General features: G+C 36.4%; 2 protein-coding genes across 3 annotated transcripts in view; one reads left to right on the top strand and one right to left on the bottom strand.

Moving 5' to 3' along the window:
* The window catches only part of LOC107556800 (membrane-associated guanylate kinase, WW and PDZ domain-containing protein 2-like), a 71,668-nt gene that overhangs the window by 5,776 nt on the left and 42,609 nt on the right, over positions 1–23,283 (top strand). The window lies entirely within an intron of this gene.
* Positions 696–3,594, bottom strand: LOC107556799 (zona pellucida sperm-binding protein 4-like). 2 transcript variants are annotated; one of them, XM_016240005.1, is made up of 9 exons: positions 3,251–3,594; positions 2,749–2,936; positions 2,580–2,677; positions 2,353–2,510; positions 2,079–2,271; positions 1,863–2,010; positions 1,754–1,777; positions 887–935; positions 696–810 (listed from the first exon to the last, which is right to left on the bottom strand). In XM_016240005.1, the coding sequence occupies exons 1-9, from the start codon at positions 3,564–3,566 to the stop codon at positions 734–736; spliced, it is 1,251 nt and encodes a 416-aa protein (XP_016095491.1). In that variant the 5' UTR covers positions 3,567–3,594; the 3' UTR covers positions 696–733. The 2 variants fall into 2 exon arrangements, with proteins under 2 accessions (XP_016095491.1, XP_016095492.1); XM_016240006.1 differs by lacking the exon at positions 887–935 and having other exon boundaries at positions 1,705–1,777.

The raw sequence follows: 23,283 nt of genomic DNA, 5'->3' as shown, positions 1-23,283 counted from the left end.
AAGTTGTTTAGTTTAACTATTTCATCCACCTGAAAGTTCACATAAGTGTTAAGTAAATTCAATAAATTTGTAAAAATCAGTTGTGTTTACTCGCTCTTAAGTAGATTCAGTGATTACTTTTTACAGTGCAGATGGAGTGAAAAGTGGCTCATCCTGTGGCCTTTGTGCTACCTACAGCAATGATGCTTAAAATTGTGTGGTTTTGAGAAGGTGTGCAATTACTTTAAGTGACTGAACTCAAAAAGAGTGGTAGGATTTATGACTTGAAACCGGTTCACCAAATGTAAACATCGGTTCAGAAAGATAGGTCTGATACATTTGTCTTTTATGAAGGTTACACTTACTGTACAGTCCTAAATCAAGTGTCTTTCAATCCAGCTAAATATACAATCACATTGGTATTGTATTAGAGATCACCACATTAGTTTGTGTGCGAGACAGTAAGCAGCCTGCTCTATGCCTTTGTAGGGTTTGACCTGACGAAGGCAAAGTTAACCAGGCAGACATTAATCATGACCCTTAATTTGGTACCTTATCTGGTGCCCCAGGTCAAACCATGAAAGTTATTAATGGCTTGTGCAGAAGCTTGGACTCAAAGCATAACCTTACAAAAACAGTGGAACCTTGGTTTAATAGTGTTGCACAAGAAACAACCTGGGAACAGGCATATAATAGAGTCTGAAAAAAAGTCAAAATGATCTTTGTATCCCAAAGTTTATTGAAACCACTAGATTTACATGACCAGAGTAACTTCTCCACTAGAAACCACAGTCTGCTCACTAGAGATGGTCTTGACAGGAGTGTCTCTGCCTGGAAGAGAAAATGTAAGAACTGTGAAGGCCACTTAATTCTCAGTTCCTTTAGTCAAGTTAGAGCAAGAACTCACGTTTCCTGGTGCAGCTTTGCTCACAGGAGCCAGAAGATGGATGACACACCTTTGTTTTCATTAAGTTGTACTGTATCACTTAACATACTTTGATGCTTACGTTTATTTCATGTTATAACTAGCAGTAAAGAGGAAGATGTTTGTAATCTAGCTTGTAAGCCACTGGCTAGCTAGTACACTAACTGACGGTTACAGTATTACTCGTCAGTAAAAACTAATAAAATCTGCCTTTTCTTTTCCTCAAATGATAGCACACACTGTGACAATATAGTTTATAAGATCAAAAACTTACCTAATCTTGCGGCCACATTTCAAACAGACCTGACTCTGAAGTTCAGTTAGTGGTCTTCTTCTGGTGATGTGGTTTAATCCAACCTTCCGCCACCTATTGGTGCACTTCCGCCACCTACTGGTCTAGAGTTATTAGGGCACAGTGGGATTTAATCCAACAAACTAGATGCTCTTAAGTACTGTTTACTAAAGTTGTTTAGTTTAACTATTTCATCCACCTGAAAGTTCACATAAGTGTTAAGTAAATTCAATAAATTTGTAAAAATCAGTTGTGTTTACTCGCTCTTGAGTAGATTCAGTGATTACTTTTTACAGTGCAGATGGAGTGAAAAGTGGCTCATCCTGTGGCCTTTGTGCTACCTACAGCAATGATGCTTAAAATTGTGTGGTTTTGAGAAGGTGTGCAATTACTTTAAGTGACTGAACTCAAAAAGAGTGGTAGGATTTATGACTTGAAACCGGTTCACCAAATGTAAACATCGGTTCAGAAAGATAGGTCTGATACATTTGTCTTTTATGAAGGTTACACTTACTGTAGCAGCTTTGCTCACAGGAGCCAGAAGATGGATGACACACCTTTGTACTACAGTGGATAAAGATCTGACAGTGAAGGGGGAAAAAAAAAAAGCCAAGTCAGAATCCTTAAAGAGTAAAGTTAAATGTTTTAGTGTACGGCGGCGCATACAGTTTCCTGCAGAGGAGCCAGTGATGCCGGATCTACAAACGTGAACATCTTCACAATAAAGCGCTTGTAGTGGGTTGGGAACTGAAGACCAGATGATCCAAACACTGGCACCAACGTGGTCAGGTAACGATCATCCTGGTAAGGGCATCTGAAAGGGAATGAAACCCTCAGAGAAAGGACTCATGGACTAACTGGATAGAGATTGCCATTACTCACCCATCAACCAGCAGGTCCCACTGGGGCAGACCGAGTGGACTGGGGGTTGAAGTTGTCCAGCAGCGTCCCAGCATCAGGACAAGGTTGGGGTCAGTCCTCTCCAAAATGCGCACCTCAACATACACTGGCTCTCGCAGGACTTTTGTGACCGGATAATCAGCGTCACTGTAGTAGGACGTGTAGGCCTCATCCCCTGAGGAACACTGGTGTTTAACCAGAAACTGCTGCAACCTGGAGTCTTAAGACTTTGAGAACACATGGGACAAGCACTTACCTTCTGCACACCCTTTGGTGACACATTGACCATTGGCCAGTCTAAGCTCCACCCTGAGGGGTCCAGGGGCAGCTACTGGTGGAGGTGGAGGAACAGTGTTCACCTCCACAACCAGAGCTTCCACAGAAGTACCAGAGTACCTACACTGGAAGAGAAGCCTGGACAACAAACAATGAGCTTAGATCACTTGTCAGTTTAACAGTTACACCAAGTCATAGATCACTCACTCAAAATGGCTGTCCCTTGTGATGGACCCAAGTGGTCCAATCCCCACTTCATACAAAGAGGTCATTCGGTTCTCATACACCACATAACCATTGTCCTCCTGCAAACAAACACTGATGGCATCCAGTAGATGGTAAGCCATGCAGAATGAAAATGAAAGCAGCTACTCACAATCATGCTCGTGCCACAGGCGGTCACAGGGAACTGGTAAATAACAAAGGAAGGTGTGAACCCCACAGGACCACAAGGTGGGTCATTTCCACCCAGTAGACGGACCGAATCCAGACTCAGTCGAGGCAGTGTAACATCTCTAGCCACCACTACCACAAACTGACCATCTCTTATACACTGGACAGTCACTGAAACAAAGGCACAAGAGCAGGTTAATGTTGAGCAGTTTAACACCGCTCTTAAAGATTCTTCACAGCGATGCCATAGAAGAACCATTTTTGGTTCCACAAAGAATCAAAGGGTGTTTAAAAAAAATATATAAATAATAATACTACCTTCATTATCTGAAGAACCTTTCACCACAAAGAAGCTTTCGTGAAACAGGTTCTTCAGATGTTAAAGGTTCTTTATTGAACCATTTAGACAAAAAAAATAAAAACTGGCATCATGAAGTTCCTTTATTTCTAAGAGTGAAATAGGATAACACCAACTCAACACTTACCTGCCTTCCCATAGTAACACTGCTGTCCATTAAAGCAGCAGTTGATAACTTGACATTCAGCAGCACTGATACCAGGTTGTCCACACTGGATCTGCTCGTAATCAGCTACAGCACATTTATCGAGGAGCTCTGCCTGCACCACTGGTTTCTGAAACTGAAACCTCTGAGGAAACTTCTGATTAGGCTGTTGAAACCGCTGGTCAGTTTGCTGGACCATCAGAGTTTGAGGGTTCTGGGGCAAATTACTCCACTGTGGAAGAGCATGACAGACTGCACACAGTGCCAGTACTTGAACCAAACACCACCTTACAGCCATAATTCAACAGTTAGTCTTACTATTGAGACACCACCCAACTGGTCTTTTTGTACTCTACTGATTTCAGCTAATTAATGATAGTCCCTCCCTCTTTATTAACATTAATGGTTCTCCAGACTTGCACAAATGGGAGCACAACTGGGTGATTCTCATTGATTTAATTGTCCTTGTTTCATACATAAAACCACAAACTTGAGCTTAATTGAAAATAGCATACTAGTATTATTTCTGCCATATTGAATTCAGCCTTGGTTTTATCCTTCATTAGCTGAATTTAATTGTTGATGTTTTGACAATTCTGGATTGTTTTATTCTTTGAAACACATCTTGGAATGTACATGCCTGTATTTTCAGACTGGCTCAAAAGAAAGTTGGCGTAACACTCATGATTACATTGAAGCTTTGAGTGATACTTGAATCCTGTCCCAGCCATAGCTGTTCTATTATTAAATGTTGCATTAAAATAATTAAATTACTGTCATTCATATTATAATATAAGTGCTTTTAATATACTGCACACACTGCAATATCAGTATCCTTCGGTGTAGCCCAATATTGTATTTACCAGGGTGCAGGATAGCCCTTCACTCATGAGAAAATAATATACATCATAAATGTATTGAACTATTTATTGTAATATGTTTCTTGTCAGAGGAGGATTGGCTCCACCAAGGTTTTTTTGTTGTTGTTGTCTCTAATTACCTAAACAAGCTAAGGAATTATTTTACTTGCCACCATCACCTTTGTCTGAAGTGAGAAAGAAATGATTATAAAAATAAAATGAAAAACATAAAAAGTCATAATTATTGCATAAAATGTAAAAACTATGAGATACTTAATCGTAATTAGGATTTTTATGTCAGAATTATAATTTACCAAAGCATGATTTCCAAAATTATGAAATACTAAGTCATAATGAGATAAAAAAAAGATGAAATTATGAGATGAAAAGTCATAATTATTTTTGTCATAATTATGATTGACATCATTTTCAAAATTAAGATACCAATCATGAGATAAAAAGTCGAAACTGAGATAAAAAGTAATAATTATGACATGTCAAAATGTTTTCATAATTTTGACGTGTCATAATTATAATTTAACAAAGCATTATTTTTTAAAATTGAGATACCAATCATAATTAGATAAAAAGTCCAAATTGAGATTAAAAAGTCATAATTATGACTTTTTATATAATAATTTAAACTTTATAATTATGACTTTTTAAAATGTCATAATTATAACTTTTTTATCTCATAATTGTCATAATTATGACATTGTATGTCATAATTGTCTTTTATGCCATAATTATGTCTTTTTATGCCATAATTTTGAGAATGAGAACAGCTTGATTAAGAGAAACATGTGCAAACACTGATTCATTCACAAACTATCCTACTTGAAAACCATTACTTGAGAACCATTAGAATTGATTTTAGACTGGTAAATAATAAAAAGGGGCAAAAAAATCCTATAGATTGAAGCAGTGACCTACTTTCTATCTTTTGATTTGAGGAGGTTAGCAACCACCTAGAAATTACCCAGAGCTTCCTATAAAACACCTAACAACATTTAGAACACCTTTGTAACCGCATAGCAACACCCTACCATTGTGTCGGTGAGTATGTGCAAACGCATCTAGTTTATGTTTATTTGCATTGGATTCACTGCAGTGTTTGTTTATGAAAGCGCAGGACCAACTGCAGTGTATGATATATCTGTGGGAATTGAGCAGACTCTAGCCTCAGGAGAGGCAGGAATGGGTTCCAACCCGTCTAGACGAGTGAAAATGTATTGATGTATCTCATTTATAGTCTCAAGCTCTATAGCAGCTTGCCTGTGAATGCTTGTCTTGTCATATTATGTCTATGCAGGTTGTGTCTCCCAGGTGAGACATACCATGGCATACTGGCGCTCATGTAGTAATGATGTGCATGCAGTCACCCAGAAATCCTGCAGCGGTCAGGAAATACTGGACCTCTGGTGATCTGAAACTGTCTTTCGCCCTCAGCACTTTAGTCACTGTCAGTCTGCATGGTGCAACGCCCATGAGAGGGGTCGGAGTTTGTGATAATGGAGAGTCATTACTCTTTAACACTTCCTCTCCATCTTTTAGTCTTTCACTTTTTGTTCAAGTGGGAGGTTCACTCAAGGGAGCCAGCTGTGGTTTTTTAACTATAGCGGCATGCAGTGAGCCCTATTTTTTCACTTTTTCTCTTACGCACTCTTGATCTGTTCCATTTCTAATACCTATGATCGTTTATATATGACATTTCAGAGCAGAACACACTTGAGGAGCTCTGTTATTTGTTTGCCTGAAGGATGGCTATTGCATTGCCCCTTTTAATGAAGAATAAATGTTGCCGGTGCCATTGAGCAGTATGATATATTTATCATTTTCTCACTTCATTTTTTTATATGTAACTATTGAAAGCTTATTAAAAGTCACCGGAAATTTGAATTAGTTGTCCAGTCGGCTCCACTTAGGTCTTATAACCAACAAAAACATTTTTTGTTTTGTTATAGCAATTTTTATTAATAAGCATGTCATGTTTTTTCCACTTCATAGGGATTTCTGGGACATTTTTCTATTTTGTAGGTCAAGTACAAATTCTTAATAATATAATAATTAATAATACCAATTATCTAGTGTGTTGTAAACAAGTTTTACTCTGTATCTAGCCAATACAATATTTTAGTGAAGAAAATAATATATAGGTGTCAATGATCAATTTAATAATTAAAATATAAATAAATAGCTTTTCTTTACAATTACCATTGTTTCTAAACCATGGTGCCTTAGCAAATTTTAAGATTGTTTTATTTATGTATGATCTTGACATGTATGTAACACTTATAGGGACCAATTCTCACTATTAAGTAGTTGCTTATTAGCATGCCTATTATTAACATATTTGCTATTAATTCTTATAAAGCACATATTCTGCATGACCATATTCTTTATCCCTAATCCTACTCAATACCTAAACTTAACAACTACCCACATATTAATAAGCAGCAAATTAGGGGTTTATTGAGGAAAAAAGTCATAGTTAATGGATTGTTAATGGCGAGAATTGGACCTTAAAATAAAGTGCGACCATGTTTTTTTATGATGTATTTATTCATACGTTTTAAACATCCTTTTTTTTTTGGACACCCTTAGTCCTCTATAGTTTCTCATGTAATGGAGCACTTCTCTAACAACAGTCAAATCTCTACCGGGATCACTCCATACAATAGTATGTGTCTTAACTAAATATCCTGTTTAAGCCACTTTGTATTGTATGAGGACTTTGGGTGGTTTCTCAGTGGCTTATTGGATTTGCCTATAATTTGTTTGTGGCTTCTGTAGTATTTGTGTGAGAGTGAATCTTGAGTGAATAAAGGGTAATCCAGTAAGAGCATGTCTGAGTGGGCCAACAAATCAAGAAGATTTTCTGCCAGAGGTTAGCACTGACACTTGATCTGAAAACACTTGACTTGCGTTACTTTTTGGCATCATATAGAGTGAATTGTATGATGTTATAATATGTCGTGGCCTAATGGTTAGAGAGTCGGCCTCATAACCCAAAGGTTGTGGGTTCGAGTCTCGTACCGGCAGGGATTGTAGGTGGGGGGAGTGAATGTACAGCGCTCTCTTCCACCTGCAATACCAGGCCGCAGCATAAATAGCTGCCCACTGCTCCGGGTGTGTGTTCACGGTGTGTGTGTGTTCACTGCTGTGTGTGTGCACTTAGGATGGGTAAATGCAGAGCACTAATTCCGAGTATGGGTCGCCACACGTCACTTCACTTTTTTTTTTAATAGCACTGGTGATAGATAGATAGATAGATAGATAGACAGACAGACAGACAGACAGACAGATAGACAGATAGATAGATAGATAGATAGATAGAGCCATCAGAACAATGGGTCCTACTGCTGCTGTTGAATTGTGTGTGTGAAGCTCCATTGCGTCCTTACAGTCATGTCAATTTATCACTCCTCCATGGCTGTCTGCTTGTTCACATACCCTTGCTCAAGGACGAATGATTCATCGGTCTGAATTGATCCGATTAGCAGGTACTTTTGGGTCGATTTTATTTCACTTCAAATTAAATCACCTGCAGAGAAAGACATTTGCTTTACTTGTGTTGGGACAGTTTACTTTGAGCGGAACTTTCATCTTGAAAGATATGCAAGTGTTCATGTCATCATGTCCATTCCTGTGAGAGACATGGAAAAAGCTGTTTCTCGGCCAAGAGATCTGATCCCAGTTCTGTGAGAGACATGTCTGAGACAGCATCATATCTATTGTGTCTCGTGTTGCTGGATATCCGCGATAAGCAGTGTTGTAGAGAGAGACGGCTCATTTTGAGTGAAGCTTCCTGTGAGAAGCATGTTTGTTGAGGAAAGCGTTTGTGCGGTTGTATTTGTGGTTGGTGATTCATATTTCCTCATGAGGCTGTCACTCAAGGATCTGCAGTCCTCCGCTTTAATTTGTTATTCCTAAAGCTTGTGCGATCAAAACTAATTAATTTCTGAAACTCTCAATGAAAGTGTGGCACCTCCTCCCACAAGGGTGCTTTTAGTGCACAACAGTTTGGCATCTGACTGAAGCTAATGGTTTAGTAAAACTGTGTGCCAGAAGTGTCATGGGAAATATGATTTTTCTTGCATGTGAAGATGAAGGCTTTGTTTAGAATTGTAGCGTACGTCATACTGTACTACTATACAGTGTGTGCTGAAAATGACCTATTTTTTTTTTTAAATATACGTTGAAGAGTATGCATTATACAGGTATGCACAATATGTTGATGTTGTATCAGTTACAGTCTCGTATAAGAGATGTTTTAATCTAATACATTTATTAGAAATTTATTAGACATTATTTAGGAAGCTAATTTCCTCTATTTCATTTGCCTCCATCTAATGCACACATAAAAATGTAAAAACTATAACTTTATAACAATGTTAAATCTTTAGCAAATATACATTTTTCAAACTTTACAGCATTTAAAACAATAGCTTTTAGTTGTTTGTGTGTGTTTAATTTATTTAAAGACATTGGTATATCATTTATCTTTTATATATATATTTGGCTAATCTTATCCGTCTATATGGAATCCTGTTTCCGCCACTGAATAAAAAATAAAAAAGGTAATTTTGACTTTTTATCTTATAAGTCTTTTTTTCTCGCAATTGCGAGTTGTAAAATCAGAATTGCGAGATATAAAGTCAGAATTGCGGAATATAAACTTGCAGTCCAATTCTGAGGGGGGAAAAGGGATATTTTCTCAGAATTTGAGTTTATATCACGCAAAATACTGAGAACAAAGTCAGAATTGCGAGTTTATATCTTGTAATTATGACTTTATAACTCACAATTGCACATTTATATCTCACAATTCTGAGAAAAAAGTCAGAATTGTGAGATGTTAACTTACAGTTGTGAGAAAAAAAAGTCAATTGAATCGCCATTGGCTAGTACATTTTTTTTTGTTTACTCGCCAGGAAAATGGGGAAAAACTAACAATAATACCGATAAGATAATAATACTTAGAATTCTACTAATAAGACCAATATAAAACGCAGTAAGGATTAAGGAGCTGCTGGATTCATGAATATTAATCAGATTGTGTGTGTTCGCTCGAATTGATTTGCTGAAATCAAAACAGGGACGATAACCGGTGAGCGCCAGCCAATGAGATTGGTGTTTGTGCATTAGTCCCGCCCACTACCGGAAAACCCGGCAGTTCTTAAAAGCTGAAGAATTCCAAAGGAACTCCATTATTTTGACAGGAAAATACAACAAAGAATATCGTTTACATGTAGCGCGTCAATTCTGCATGGTATGCAAGACTCTCTCTCTCTCTCTCTCTCTTTGTGTGATTGTGTGTGAGACAAAGTGATTAGAGTTCACGGTACGTCAAATACAGGTGCGCTGCACATCCATTCAGATGAACTGAGAAATATCACAGATCGCTTGACGGAGAGTGAAACTCTGAAGCGCTCAGTCAGAGTGTTCTGTGAGTGAAAATATATCTGTGCTAATCATATACTCAGCATCCAACTCACACACTGGCGAGTAAAATCTGAGAACTGATTAGCCATTGGCTAATATTAGACATCATTTAGTCGCCCAGTGTGAAAATGTAGTCGCATATGCGAGTGATTTACTCGTAATGTAGAGGGTTGGTCTATCATAATTTAATTTAAATATTAGTGTATCCTTAGTAGTGTGCAATGAATAACATTTAAACAGTTGAATGCCACATTGTTGTCACACAGTATATTATTTAAACAAAATGTTATAGGATTTTTGAATTATTTATCAGTTTTTGGGCATAATTAAAAATAATTGAGGTTTTCGTATCAGCCAGAATTTGTATCCTAATATTGGGCACTGATTAACATTTAAACAGAAGTATGCTACATTGTTGTCACATGAGCTCATCATATATTGTTAGATTAAAACACTAATATTTATAATAACAATAAAACTGGCCAGTAAAAATTCAATTGAAATGAAAGGTCAAGTTGAATGCATTGTACTGTGGGATACTACATAAGTAGCAAAATCAGTAGAGAAAACAACCTGTTTCATAAAATACAGTAGGTCAGTTAGAAGGTGTAAATTGGCATGAAAAAAATAATTATTATTTATATTTTAAATATTTAACAGAGCTCGTAAGAGACAGAAAAGTGTGGTGGAACGTAAACATGTTAAAATTGTGGTATACCTGTATATTTAGTGTGCTTGCATTTGCTTCCAAAATACAGATATCAGGAGATATAAATAAAAACACCTCGATTTGATGATTCACTGGAAAAAGATTCACCACAATCAATACAAATGTGTGTGTGTGTGATTCAGGGAGTCTGTTTGTATCTTATTCATTTCGACTGTAATTGCAGAAGGCCATGGACAAAGGAAGATGGACTCCTTTTATGCACTCAAACTTTTATACACAATTAAGATTAATTCCATTGAACCAGACTAGTTCTTTGAATATTTATACACAATGTAATGAATGTTTTATATATTCAACAGTTTCTTTTCATAATGGTGAAAGAGCACAATAGGTACTGATTAAATTCTGCGAAAACAAAGTGACCTGTAGTTTAAATTTGTTCAGCATGTACACGTTTATGATTAATAACTCGGCGGATGTGACAAGCTTAATTGTTACTGTTACTGGAATGACAAATGTTTGCCCACTTGCTCTCAGATTAGATTTGATATGTTTAAAATGTTAATTATTTAACTCTGCAAAAAAGGTGGATGTATTGTAGAAATTAGCTGTTTGCTCTTTCTTTAATTTGTATCTGCTCAAATTGAGCTTCAGGCAGATGGTTTTCTGTCGTCATTTCTATGAATCACACCCTTTCACAGTGAAGATGTCGTTTATCAAAATCTGCCCACCTCTTGTTGCCATGTGGGTTATTAAGATTCATCTTCAGTGGAATATAGACTTCTTTTGTTAAGAAAATAACATAGGCTGCTCTACTTTCAGCTCTCTCGCAGTACTTCCACCATTCTGGCACCAAGCTGTTTGTGGTCAGCAAGGCCTGCCAATGAAGAACAGCAACATCTAAAGCTTTACCTCTGACATAATCAGCACAGTCATGTGATTCTAAACTCATAAGGTCTGGTCAGATCTTTCTCCTAAAAGCTCAGCCACTTTTCCCCTATTTTTTTTCCTCTCATAGACATTTTAAAAATCCTTCAATAGAGAGTTCTTAATTATGAACCAACCAAGCCAATAGCGTTAGAACATTTGATTTGAAGCAATAAAAAATTGTTTTTCAAGACCAAATGAATTAGCCATTTTTTAGCGATTTGTTCCACCTTATAAATTATAGTAGAAACATCTAAGACAACTTAGATAGCTAAATATAGAGCCAACTAGGGGACATGGTGATGGGGGAAAAATTGATAATATATAAATGGATAATATTTCAGTGCTTTTGCTTTCTCTCGCAAACGTATTAAGAAACTTTGCATTCACTCACAACACTTTTCATGTGCTCTCAAAAAAGTATTGTGTTCTTCTGAAAAACTTTGCATTTGCTCGCAAAACTTTTCGAGCACTCTCGCAAAAGTATTGCGTTCCCCAAGAAACCTTGCATTTGCCTTCAAAACTTTTTGTGTGCCTTCGCAAAACTATGACTTTTTCCCAGAGAAACTTTTCAATTGCTTTCAAAAGCATTGAAAAAAAAGTTTTTCCTCTCACCTTATATTACAGTATTTCCATTACAAAAGTTTTGCGAGCGAACGCAAACTTTCTCCGGGGAATGCAGAAGTTTTGTGAGAAATTGCAATAGCATTGAAATATCATTAAGCCAATAGCGTTAGAACATTTGATTTGAAGCAATAAAAAATTGTTTTTCAAGACCAAATGAATTAGCCATTTTTTAGCGATTTGTTCCACCTTATAAATTATAGCAGAAACATCTAAGACAACTTAGATAGCTAAATATAGAGCCAACTAGGGGACATGGTGATGGGGGAAAAATTGATAATATATAAATGGATAATATTTCAGTGCTTTTGCTTTCTCTCGCAAACGTATTAAGAAACTTTGCATTCACTCACAACACTTTTCATGTGCTCTCAAAAAAGTATTGTGTTCTTCTGAAAAACTTTGCATTTGCTCGCAAAACTTTTCGAGCGCTCTCGCAAAAGTATTGCGTTCCCCAAGAAACCTTGCATTTGCCTTCAAAACTTTTTGTGTGCCTTCGCAAAACTATGACTTTTTCCCCAGAGAAACTTTTCAATTGCTTTCAAAAGCATTGAAAAAAAAGTTTTTCCTCTCACCTTATATTACAGTATTTCCATTACAAAAGTTTTGCGAGCGAACGCAAACTTTCTCCGGGGAATGCAGAAGTTTTGTGAGAAATTGCAATAGCATTGAAATATCATTTTTCGTCCAATCTCATATTTTCCCCATCACCATGTCCCTTTAGGGGCTCCTTACATAAATATACCATAACTGAGAATGTCATTAAGAACTCCATCTAAATCAATACAGTTTACTTACTTTGTTCCGGTTTTCGTGGCTTCAGTTTTGTATTATGTATGGTAGGAAACAGCGTGTGTGTGTTTAGGGTGATTTTGAAGAAAGTGTTCAGTAATTAGAAGTTAAGGGAGTACAGTTTTCCTCTGCTGGGTCTCACAAAGACTCTCAGAAACACCGTCATGTGCCACATTGTGTCCACTCACAAATAAAACGCCCATCTTCCCCTTGACTCACTGTCAGCTTCTTCTCTCCTCCTCCTCTTTCCCACACGTCTTAATCCTCCCTGCATCTGTCTGTTTTTAATTAATGCCTACTGTATTATGTGAAGTACGTGAGTCCTGTTGTTGGCTTGGCATGGAACTGAGGAGGCTTTGTTTATCAGTGCCGTATCTGCTTGTTGAGAGCTCACATAATTAAATAAGTTGATTAACTCAAAACAAGCACAAAAAAAGGTCAGGGTTTGAATGGAGGTCATGGTTTGTACCTAGAATAGGTCTCTTTTACTGAAAGAGCACTGATTTAGAAAGCTTTAGTGCAGCTTAGAGTATTATGTTTCATGTAAAACAGGTAAAACCATTGTAGAACATCCAGTATTAGCTATATATTTAAATTACTATGGTGTAATAGCCTCACTGTATCTCACATGTGCTTTCAATAGTGATACTTTGGTTGAATGAATGGCAACCATGATTGGCTAATAGATTCAGCACTTTAAATGGTTTGTGCTTGTCTAATTAATCAAAATCTATATAAATGAGCTCTGAATGAATGGTGTAGGGTATGGAGTGTTGGATGAGGGCTTCAGGATGGACCTGTGGTCTATAGTGGTACAATGGGTGGACTGGTATTTAGGCCCATGTGAGGAGCCCATCTCTGCATACATTACCATGAACGATGGGCCGTCATTGTTCTCACATGAAAGGAATGCACCGTTATTCTAATGAAATGTGGGAAAGGGGATCGCTCCTTCTTTTACCTCTCTGCCCGTTCCTGCATTCACTGTTGGTATGCTGCTGTTTGTGAACTCTATCAGTCCTACATTAGTATGGAAGCTCAAGTGTTTGGTCATGTTGTATGTGAATATAAATGTATACAGTACAAGTGTGCAGTACCCAATTTACTTTGTTAATGTAAATGTTATTGGCTTTATGTTCGTGGTTCAGCGGTGAACATTATTCTAAAGAAAATGATTTGTCTTTTGTAAAGTTTAATCAACTTCTTCTAAAACAGCTTTCCTTTTCAGTTTATTTAAAACAGCTTTCCTTTTCAGTTTATTTAACTTATCCAAATTGCTATTTCTGCATAGTTTTATCAATTCACTTTACGTCTGGATCAGTTTTGGTACGTAGCTCCTATTGTTTTACTCAAAATGCACAAACATTGCAAAAACACAATAGGTGGCAATTTACATTGACTTTACAGCATTTGCTACATTTTAGGGGTTTAGTAAGAAATAAAATTGCTTTACACACTAAATATCAGTATCACATATGCCCTTGTCACAGTATGTCTGTTTGCATACAAATGTTAGCGTTAAGCTAAATTCATTACCTTTAATTGTGTACATAAGCATTAACATCAAGTTAAATTCTTGATCTTGAAAATCTTGATACCACAGATGTACTTGTCACATTCTTTTTGATTTTGCATGTAGATGTTATTAAGCTAAAGACTTCCTCTTAAAAAAAAAACTAATTGAATCTTGATAACACGGACGCTCTTGTCACATTCCCTTTTGCATGTGTGTTAGCATGAATCTAAATATATGATCTCTTATTATTATAACTGAAAAAGTTGAATGTGAATCATAACAAACTGCTTTTACATGGCATGAGATTGTGGGCAATATTAGCAGAAAAAGCATTTCTAGCATTTCTATCATATATATAATATGAAGGAAGTGTTATTATAGACCAAGTGTAACAAAACATAGATATTGTTATTTCTTGTAACCTCTAACAAAGGCAAAGACAATACGAAATGTTCATAGAACATTACAGTAAACAATAAATAATAAAAGTGCAATATATACTCAAATTATGTGGCTGAAAACGATCAATCAGAGCTAAGTAGACAAAACACAAGCAAGCAGTTCATTCTGGTGCAGCTTGTTTTTTAAAGTCTGAACCTTTTAATGTCTCTTTCTCACTTGCTTCCTCTCTTTTAGCCTCTCACTCTTTCATGCTCCTTTAATTGAGGTCTAAAATTTATATTATATGCTGTTGGCTGGTGGAGAAGTTCAGCCATTGACTTATGTAGGTCAGAAGGTTTAATTGGATCTCACTTTATTGAGATGGAGCCCTTTGTCTAAATGTGTGTGGATGCATATGTTCACACACACTCTGCAAATTGAAGGCCGCTGTAATTTCGAAAAAACAATATAATCTTTCCCGCATTGCTGGTCCCAGTGCTTAGCATCCTACAGGAGATGAAAGGATGGAATACAAAGCAAGCCGAGAGTTTAAGGTTTTAAAGTACACTGAGAAATTTCCCCATGTTGCTGTCAGTAAAAGCACTGCAGCGTAACCATTATAGACTCCAACATTTAAATCAAAACACTCTGGGAGTCTTATCAAATATGAGAAAGTATTGTGTTGTCTAAAGGTTATTGGTTTGTTGTTTATAAACAGCAGGAGAAATTAAACTTTGTATTACAATCTTAAAACATATTATTGGTGGATACCATCAAAGGGTTCATCCTGCAGAAACTTCATAAGTGCGCAATGTGAAACATTTAAGATGTTGTAGGCAACAATGGGCACTTACAAATCACTTTTAAACAAAGTGCATTTGTGTTAAGTTAACTTTATATTATTGCTAATGGTCTTTGTCATTCATGTCACCAATGTCATCACGTCACTTCATTGTAGCACATTGCTGTCAAAGTGAACAGCCCATTAGTAAACACCTCAGAAGTGATTGATCTAAATGAGCAGCAACAAAATTCACTGTCAACAAATGCTGCATTCCATTTACCTCGGAATGTCGAATGTCAGAACTCGTCACACCGAGTTGACCGCGTTCCAGTACATGAGTTGGAAAACCAAGATGGATGTGTCTATTGTTAGCAATGCCAGTTGATAAAAACACATAAAAAACAATATTTTATACACATAATACCAAAGTATCATGGATGGTATTGTGCATTCATTGAGACACAGACAACCAGAAGTGTTAATAAACAACTTTTTCGCTTACTGTTAATGCGCTAAAAAGCCATTTTGGATTCTGAAATCTGGGTTGTTGTGGTTGTTGAGTTTCTGAGTTGAAACTCTGACTTGAGGAGGTGTTCCATCTAAAAGTGCAAGTCTCAAGGCCTGTTCATACCAACACAAATGTTCAACACAAAACTTCGTCAGACAAGTTGAATTAATATTTTTGTTTACTTTTTGGCAGTAGTTGACACTTACATAAAGCAGAAATACAGCGTCCACACTAGAGTTTTTAAGCATTTTCCAAAAGTTGTCATCCACACTAAAACGTCAGAAAACATTCAATTCGCTTTACTGCGCATGTGTAAAGCCTCAAGAAAGGTCACTGAGACAATACAGATGTAACAGTCATGATAAGTTTCATGCTATTCTTCTGGCAGGATCATTTTATTTAGGAAAATATCTCACCATTCACTGACGCGTTCAGGTCGCATTCACTCACGATTGTGATTTTCTGTCATCTTTGCAGGACTGTGATATGAAGAGTGTACAGAGTAACACATCTGTAGAAATAGTGTGAAAGTGAATAGCACATAACAGGCACAATACCGGTATAATCATAGATATATATTGATATAATATGCGTCACATGACTAAACATGCATCATCGGTTTCAAAAGCCTCTGGTTTCACAGTCCACACTACAACGTGAAAATGGCATTTTCAAATGTATCCATTTTGGAGAGCGTTTTCAAAAAGCTCAGTTTTCCTTGACAAAAATGCAGTATCAGTGTGGACGGAAGGCCAAAACGAAGAGAAAAAGATGCATTTTCAAATGAAAACGTATTAGTGTGGACAAGGCCTAAATGAGTGCAAAGGCATTTTTATCAGTAATAACTTCTTGGAATGCTTATTAGCCTGTTAGCCTATCCTATACCAAACAGAAATGTGCAATTACACATTTGATATGTTTTTGTTTGCTCAGCTGTTAAACAGCTACATTCTCAGGTCCTACACAAACTAAATTGAATGCATCACTGCTCTGTATCTGAAGGATTCGTACAATACCGCTTTAGAATTTAGGCAGTGTAATTTTACTGGCTGCCTGTCTAGGCCGGAAAACAGCATCACATGCCCCGAACAAACACTAACAATATAACATTCATTCCTGTGCTTTTTCAAAAACTACTGCACCTGTCCAGCATGTTCAGTACTGTAATCAGTTTACCCGACTGCTTCCGTAGTCATGAAATGCTGTTCTTTTTTCAGTGTACTTTAATGTGCCGCTTGAGGAGTTCAACGTCAGCATCTTCAGACTCTAGACAGGCTGTAATCATTGACTCTTCAATGTGTGCCACTGTGAAAAAGAGGCTCAGGGAGATTGGTTGCTAATTTTAGCTCCACTACATCACGGATGCTCTCTGCTCTTAGTGGTTTCGAATTGCATGCACTTGCGTGTTTGCAGATCGTGAAAGCATGCAGGTGTGAGAGTTTTTGTAGTGTTGCAGCCCTTGTAGCATCACAAAGATCAGTTCACAAATATGAGAAGACGATTAAGAAAAAGGGGATGTCGACGTTACCCTTCTATGTTTCTACATCTTGTTTAAACCTTGATTTTGTAGTCTGAATCAATCTAATCTCAAAGATGTCTAGCACAGTTTGCCTATTTCCAATTGCTCCTTTCTAATCTTTTTTTTCTTTCAGACCGGACTGAAGTAACCCCTCAGGTCTGCTTTCTGCACTGAGAAACTAGGGCAGGGTCTTTGTGAGCTGACTGAAAGCATTTATGAGTGTGCATGCCCACTGACCATCTCAGTTTCAAAGTCACCAAGAGGTCAATTAAAGAGCTTTCCCTTTTTTCTGTATGTATATGTCCATTACATAAAAACAGGGGCTTCAGACCTTAGTAAAAGTGCAATCATATTAGCGAAATTGATGAAATCCATTGTATATATATATATATAAAATATATCTGAAAAAACTATATATTACGGATGTAACAATATCAAAATCTCACGATACGATATTATTGCGATATGAAGTCCACGATACGATATTTATTGCCATATTTAAAAAGAAAAAAAGACAAATGAATTGGGAAAAAATGAAAATGTTGTACATTTTAAAGTTAAATTATTCTGTCTAATGCAGTTTGAGAGTTCAAAATTAAGAGCTCCAACCCATGTTTCTTAACTAAGGAAACTTAAGTCAGAAAATAGTCAGTGAATTGACTTGTACCTGAACTTCAAAGGGGACTCAACCCTCTTTTTATTTGTGACATACTGTCTCAGTCTAAATTACATTCACACTGGTGTTTTAGGAAGCCAAACAAATTAGAAAATAATAATAATAATAACAATAATGTCAGAAGAAGCCATAAAACAATTGCACTGTAAAATAAATGAACTATATCAATTATAAAATAATTGTGAAAGTGTTACTTTTCACAATATATATATATATATATATTTATATAAGTGCTGTCAAACGATTAATCGCATCCAAAATAAAAGTTTTTGTTTACATGGAAAAACAGGGTCTGGGTCCAAATGTGGCTCAGTGGTAGAGCATTGCGTTAGCAGTGCAAAAAGTCATGGGTTCAATTCCCAAGGAACACACATACTGGTCAAATAAAAAATTTATAGCCTGAATGCACTGTAAATCGCTTTGGATAAAAGCATCTGCTAAATGTAAATGCAGATAAGACTTATCTTTAATAAACAAAAAGGCCAACAATGCAAAACAAAACAGTTTCAGGAACGGGCGGGATACATTAGATGGAAACACAGTGCATGTATCCAAAACATTAAACAGCAAACTACAATTAATAAGCCAGGCAGAGTGGTGCATGAGAGGAGAATATATAGTTTGTGACAATGGGGAACAGCTGAGGGTGTAATGAGTGACAGGTGAGTGGAGTTTGGGGAATGGAGGACGAGAGATGGCGACCTCTGGTGGTGAGAGGAAGAAATGCAGGGCCTGGACTCATGACAATATGTGTATATATAGTATATATAAGTATATATAAATACAGACACATTCAGTATATATTGTGAAAATATTTACATGTATTTATATTCATATAATTTATATTATATATAAATATGTTTCATATATAAACATAACAATTTTTCTTAAATATATGCATGCATGTATGTGTATTTATATATACATAATAAATATACACAGTACACATACATATATTATGTAAATAAAAACTTTTAGTTTGGATGCGATTAATCATTTGACAGCACTAATATATATATATATATATATGTATAGTTTTTTTCAGATATATTTTTAAATATATAAACAGCCAAAAATATATATTTGTTTCAAAATTTATTTACAAAAATATATTTTCCACCAATATATTTTTGCCCATCTTTTATATATTTTTGAAAATAAATTTTAAATGTATAAATATTTAATGAGCCGAAACGAACACATGTCACACCTCTGTTCATCAATTTGCACCGGCTACCAGTAGCTGCTCGCATTAAATTCAAGGCATTAATGTTTGCCTACAAAACCACCACTGGCTCTGCACCCATTTACCTAAATTCATTACTTCAGAGTTATGTGCTCTCTAGAAGCTTACGTTCTGCAAGTGAACGGCATATTGTGTCATCTCAAAGAGGCACAAAATCACTTTCACAGACTTTTTCATTAACTGTTCCCTCCTGGTGGAATGCCCAACTCAATCCGAGCAGCTGAGTCCTTAACCACAATGGAATCGCTAACACTTCCAAACTAAGCAGCCCAATGCGGCAAATTTATACATCAGATTTTACTTGAACCCAATGCTAAATTTGGGAAATTTCATTGTCACCGGATGTCTATCAGCTGAAATTCTTCATTGCACCAGTGGATCTGAATTTTGCTAGCAAAATTTCACGAGCAACAGTAGATGACCACAATTTTTTGTATTATGATGTTGTCTGTACCTGTATCTGTTACAAAACGTGAAGACTTATTGTGATTGTTTTCTAATTTTGGTGGCCTAATTTAAGGAATATTTCACATATGTGTTGCCACATAAAGTTTTAGGATCCTGTATTAATATAAAACATTTTATAATGAAGCAAAAGTGTTAAAAGATGCATGAGTTGAGATTAAACAAAAAAAATATTGCATCAATATACACTGAGAAAGGCTCTTAGTTGCAGATAATTCATAAAGATTATACTATTGTACACTCTAAAATATGCTGGGTTAAATAGGCACAAAACCAGCGGTTGGGTTAAATGTTTAACCCAACCTTCTGGGTAGTAACCCAACCGCTGGGTCAAAACAACCCAATTGCTGGGTTTATCCCTATTTTACTCAGCACTGGGTAGTATTTAACCCAGCATTTTTTAGAGTGTAGCACATTAGTACAGCATTAAATTACAAAAGGTGGCTTTTGATTTCAATATATGGTAATATATATTCTAAGATATGTTATGTCAAGATATCCAAGCAGTCCAATGTTAAAAAGCTGAATTATTAAGAGTAAGAAAAATGGGTTCCAAAACCCATTCGGAAGAGTATTATGACAACACAATCACACAATCCACTTAAAAACTACTGAGATTCTCAGATGTTGCTGCTAGTCCCAGATTTTGGAGAGCTCAGGTCTTAAAATAGACAAAGCTGAGGTCTGGGGCCTGAGTAATAACCGCAGAGACCTGAGACCTCGTCTTTGTTCAGTCAGAATAGATGACAACAATTACCTGCTAAGCTGAATGACAGCCCTCTGGTACTAATGCTAATTTATGTCAATAGATAGAGACCACCAAGGCCACCAATGACTTTATTTAAAGGACATATCCTTCAGACTCTGTTCAGGGATTGAATAACTCTCTCCTTGTGTGTCCCTCAGCATAAAACTGCATTGCAGAATCAAAACAATGAGAAAAAGTGAGAAATCATTAGCTTTAAGCATAAACAGACACCATGTTATGTGTTACCTGTTATCTTGGCTAAGCTCCTAAGATGCTTTCTGTGTAATTTTTTTCATTTAGATCAGAGCAATTCCAATCCCCAACATCATTTGTTAATTTCATCAGCTCATTTGGGCTGAGAGAATGAAGAAATTACTGTCTGCGCTCTGTGTGACTGATATTCTGCAATTTAGTGTAATTTTTTTCATTTAGATCAGAGCAATTCCAATCCCCAACATCATTTGTTAATTTCATCAGCTCATTTGGGCTGAGAGAATGAAGAAATTACTGTCTGCCTACTGCGCTCTGTGTGACTGATATTCTGCAATTTAACAAAAAGATAAAAAGATTTGCACATTGCAGAAAAGCGCACACAACGGGACCATAAAATTAGATAATTTTTCTTCATTAAAATAAAATAAAAGTATAATTAAATTGAATTAAATTAAAATACATGGACAAATTGACGAATGCATTCAATGTAAAAATTTGTCTAAAATTTAAGAAATTTCAATAAAATTATTTTAGGCTGTTACAATTAAAAAAATTAAAAGGAAAGATAATGTAATTGGTGAAAATGATATGGAAATATGGTTGTCTGCAAAATGAGGTACGAGTCGAAATATTATATTTTTGGTAACTTTTGAAACTTTTTGAAAACGGTCGTTCTTTTTTTACATTTTCTTTTGGTTGTGATGCCATTCAGTTTAGTGATTAAATGCTTTAGTGGGGTTTTCTCTTGGCACAATGCATTCGTTTTGGCACAGTGTTATTTTTGGCACAGCTGGGCAGTTTTTTTGTAGCACAATTTATTTTACATTCACCCAGCTGGAATTGCCTTGTAGTTGGACACACTGTAATCCATAATTGCAATGTGCCGTGGATCAAACACTCTCTCTTCTGGATGTGCTCCCCTTTCTTCCTTCCAGCTCCAAATATCTCAGGGCATTTTTCTTTGTCATTGTTGCCTTTTTTTGCTCACTGTGGATTTTGTGTGAAGGTACTGTAATGTTATAATATGCAACAAAGAATATGGAAATATGTTGAATTAGAAAGTACTTATTTAATGTATTTTTTTAGCTTGAGGTCCTTCATCATTCAACCTCACAAGAGACCCTAAGCTACTTTGAATAATTAGGCTATATTCCGTTATATGAACCTAACGACCAACCCAGGCTTACAGGCCTCTATAATTACATTTTTGCAAAACACTAAAACATATCTGCTGTATACATACAATTCACTGCAGCTTCCAGTTGAATTGAACACTAGTTGCAGTAAAACGCACAACTTTTCACACATATTAGAGGCTGATTATTTATTACAGTTTTTCTCAGTCGCTTTGGTAAATTTCTCGAATCATCCTTGACATTTGCAAAACAGTAAGTGCATTTCTCAAAACAACTCGTACAAATAGCAAAACACCATGGATTACCTGCAAAAGCCAGTCTCTTGCTCAAAATCCTTAGTTCATCTCTCAAATATAAATATCTGTGTCAGTGAACATGTCAGTGCCATCAGAATGACAAGTCCTTGTGTACGGATAAGACAGTCAAATTGCTTAGTCATGTTGTCAATATAACAGTGAACTCTGGAGGGATGTTCTGGTGTAAACTATGGCTACAGTTTTGATGACAATTATTGTAAATTGTAGGTTACACCTTAGTGTATGTGGGAGTTTGATTGCAAGAGACTGGACAAGATTCACATTTATGCTTTTACTGTAATTTGTTGACAGACCATGTCATTGCGATACGGAAAGGAAAACACAGCACTGCATAGCACAAAAAACAAAAGTAGAAATGTGAACATGGGACAATCTCCTTAGGGAAAACTGTACATGCAGTGCTGTAGGAATTACAGTGCAGTCTTCCTACACCTCCTGACGTTCCGGTCTGTTGGGTCACAAATTCTCATCCACATCACAACGAATATCTTCTCTTGCAATGCAGCGTGGAAATAATTTTTTTGAGTGTCTTATCCAGCCTCTGCTGTGATGTCATCACATGCTACATCCATGGCAGCCAGAAGGGTCATCTGTGTATGTGGCTGGCGATCATATACTTTCCATCTCCATGCTGAGAGGGTGAGGGGAACTCCATCAGCATCCTGTTGTGGGCTGCACACCATTGCCTGATGATGTTGGAGCGATGGAAACTGACATTGTCCCAAACATGGATGTACCAAAGCATTTGCAACTTGTTCAAAGAAATGAGAAACTGCTTTTTTGATGTGCACAAGTGACACAATGATGTGAAGATTGAACAGGTAGTTTTGAGAATTTAAATTCTGATCTGAGAAATGTACCAAAGCGACTGAGAAAAACTGTAATAAAGCTTTGATTTCACACAGTTCCTTGCACATTGCTATGTTAAGGCCTGAAAACACAGTTATAGTGCATGTTTTGTAAACTATTGCATTTTGATACTTACACCATATAACCAGCTCCATATGTTAGGCTTAGATAGATAGTAAACTTGCTCGGTAGCTCACCTGGTACAGCACTGTTCTAGCAATGTATCGCATTATATATATATAAAGATAGATAGTAATAAAGTAAACTTGCTCGGTAGCTAACCTGGTACAGCACTGTTCTTGCAATGTGGCGCACTAGATAGATAGATAGATAGATAGA

Source organism: Sinocyclocheilus grahami, unplaced genomic scaffold, assembly GCF_001515645.1.
Source record: "Sinocyclocheilus grahami isolate Dianchi unplaced genomic scaffold, SAMN03320097.WGS_v1.1 scaffold579.1, whole genome shotgun sequence".
Taxonomy (NCBI): domain Eukaryota; kingdom Metazoa; phylum Chordata; class Actinopteri; order Cypriniformes; family Cyprinidae; genus Sinocyclocheilus; species Sinocyclocheilus grahami.
Note: the sequence above shows the minus strand (reverse complement) of the source record. Positions and strands in the feature narration are given on the sequence as shown.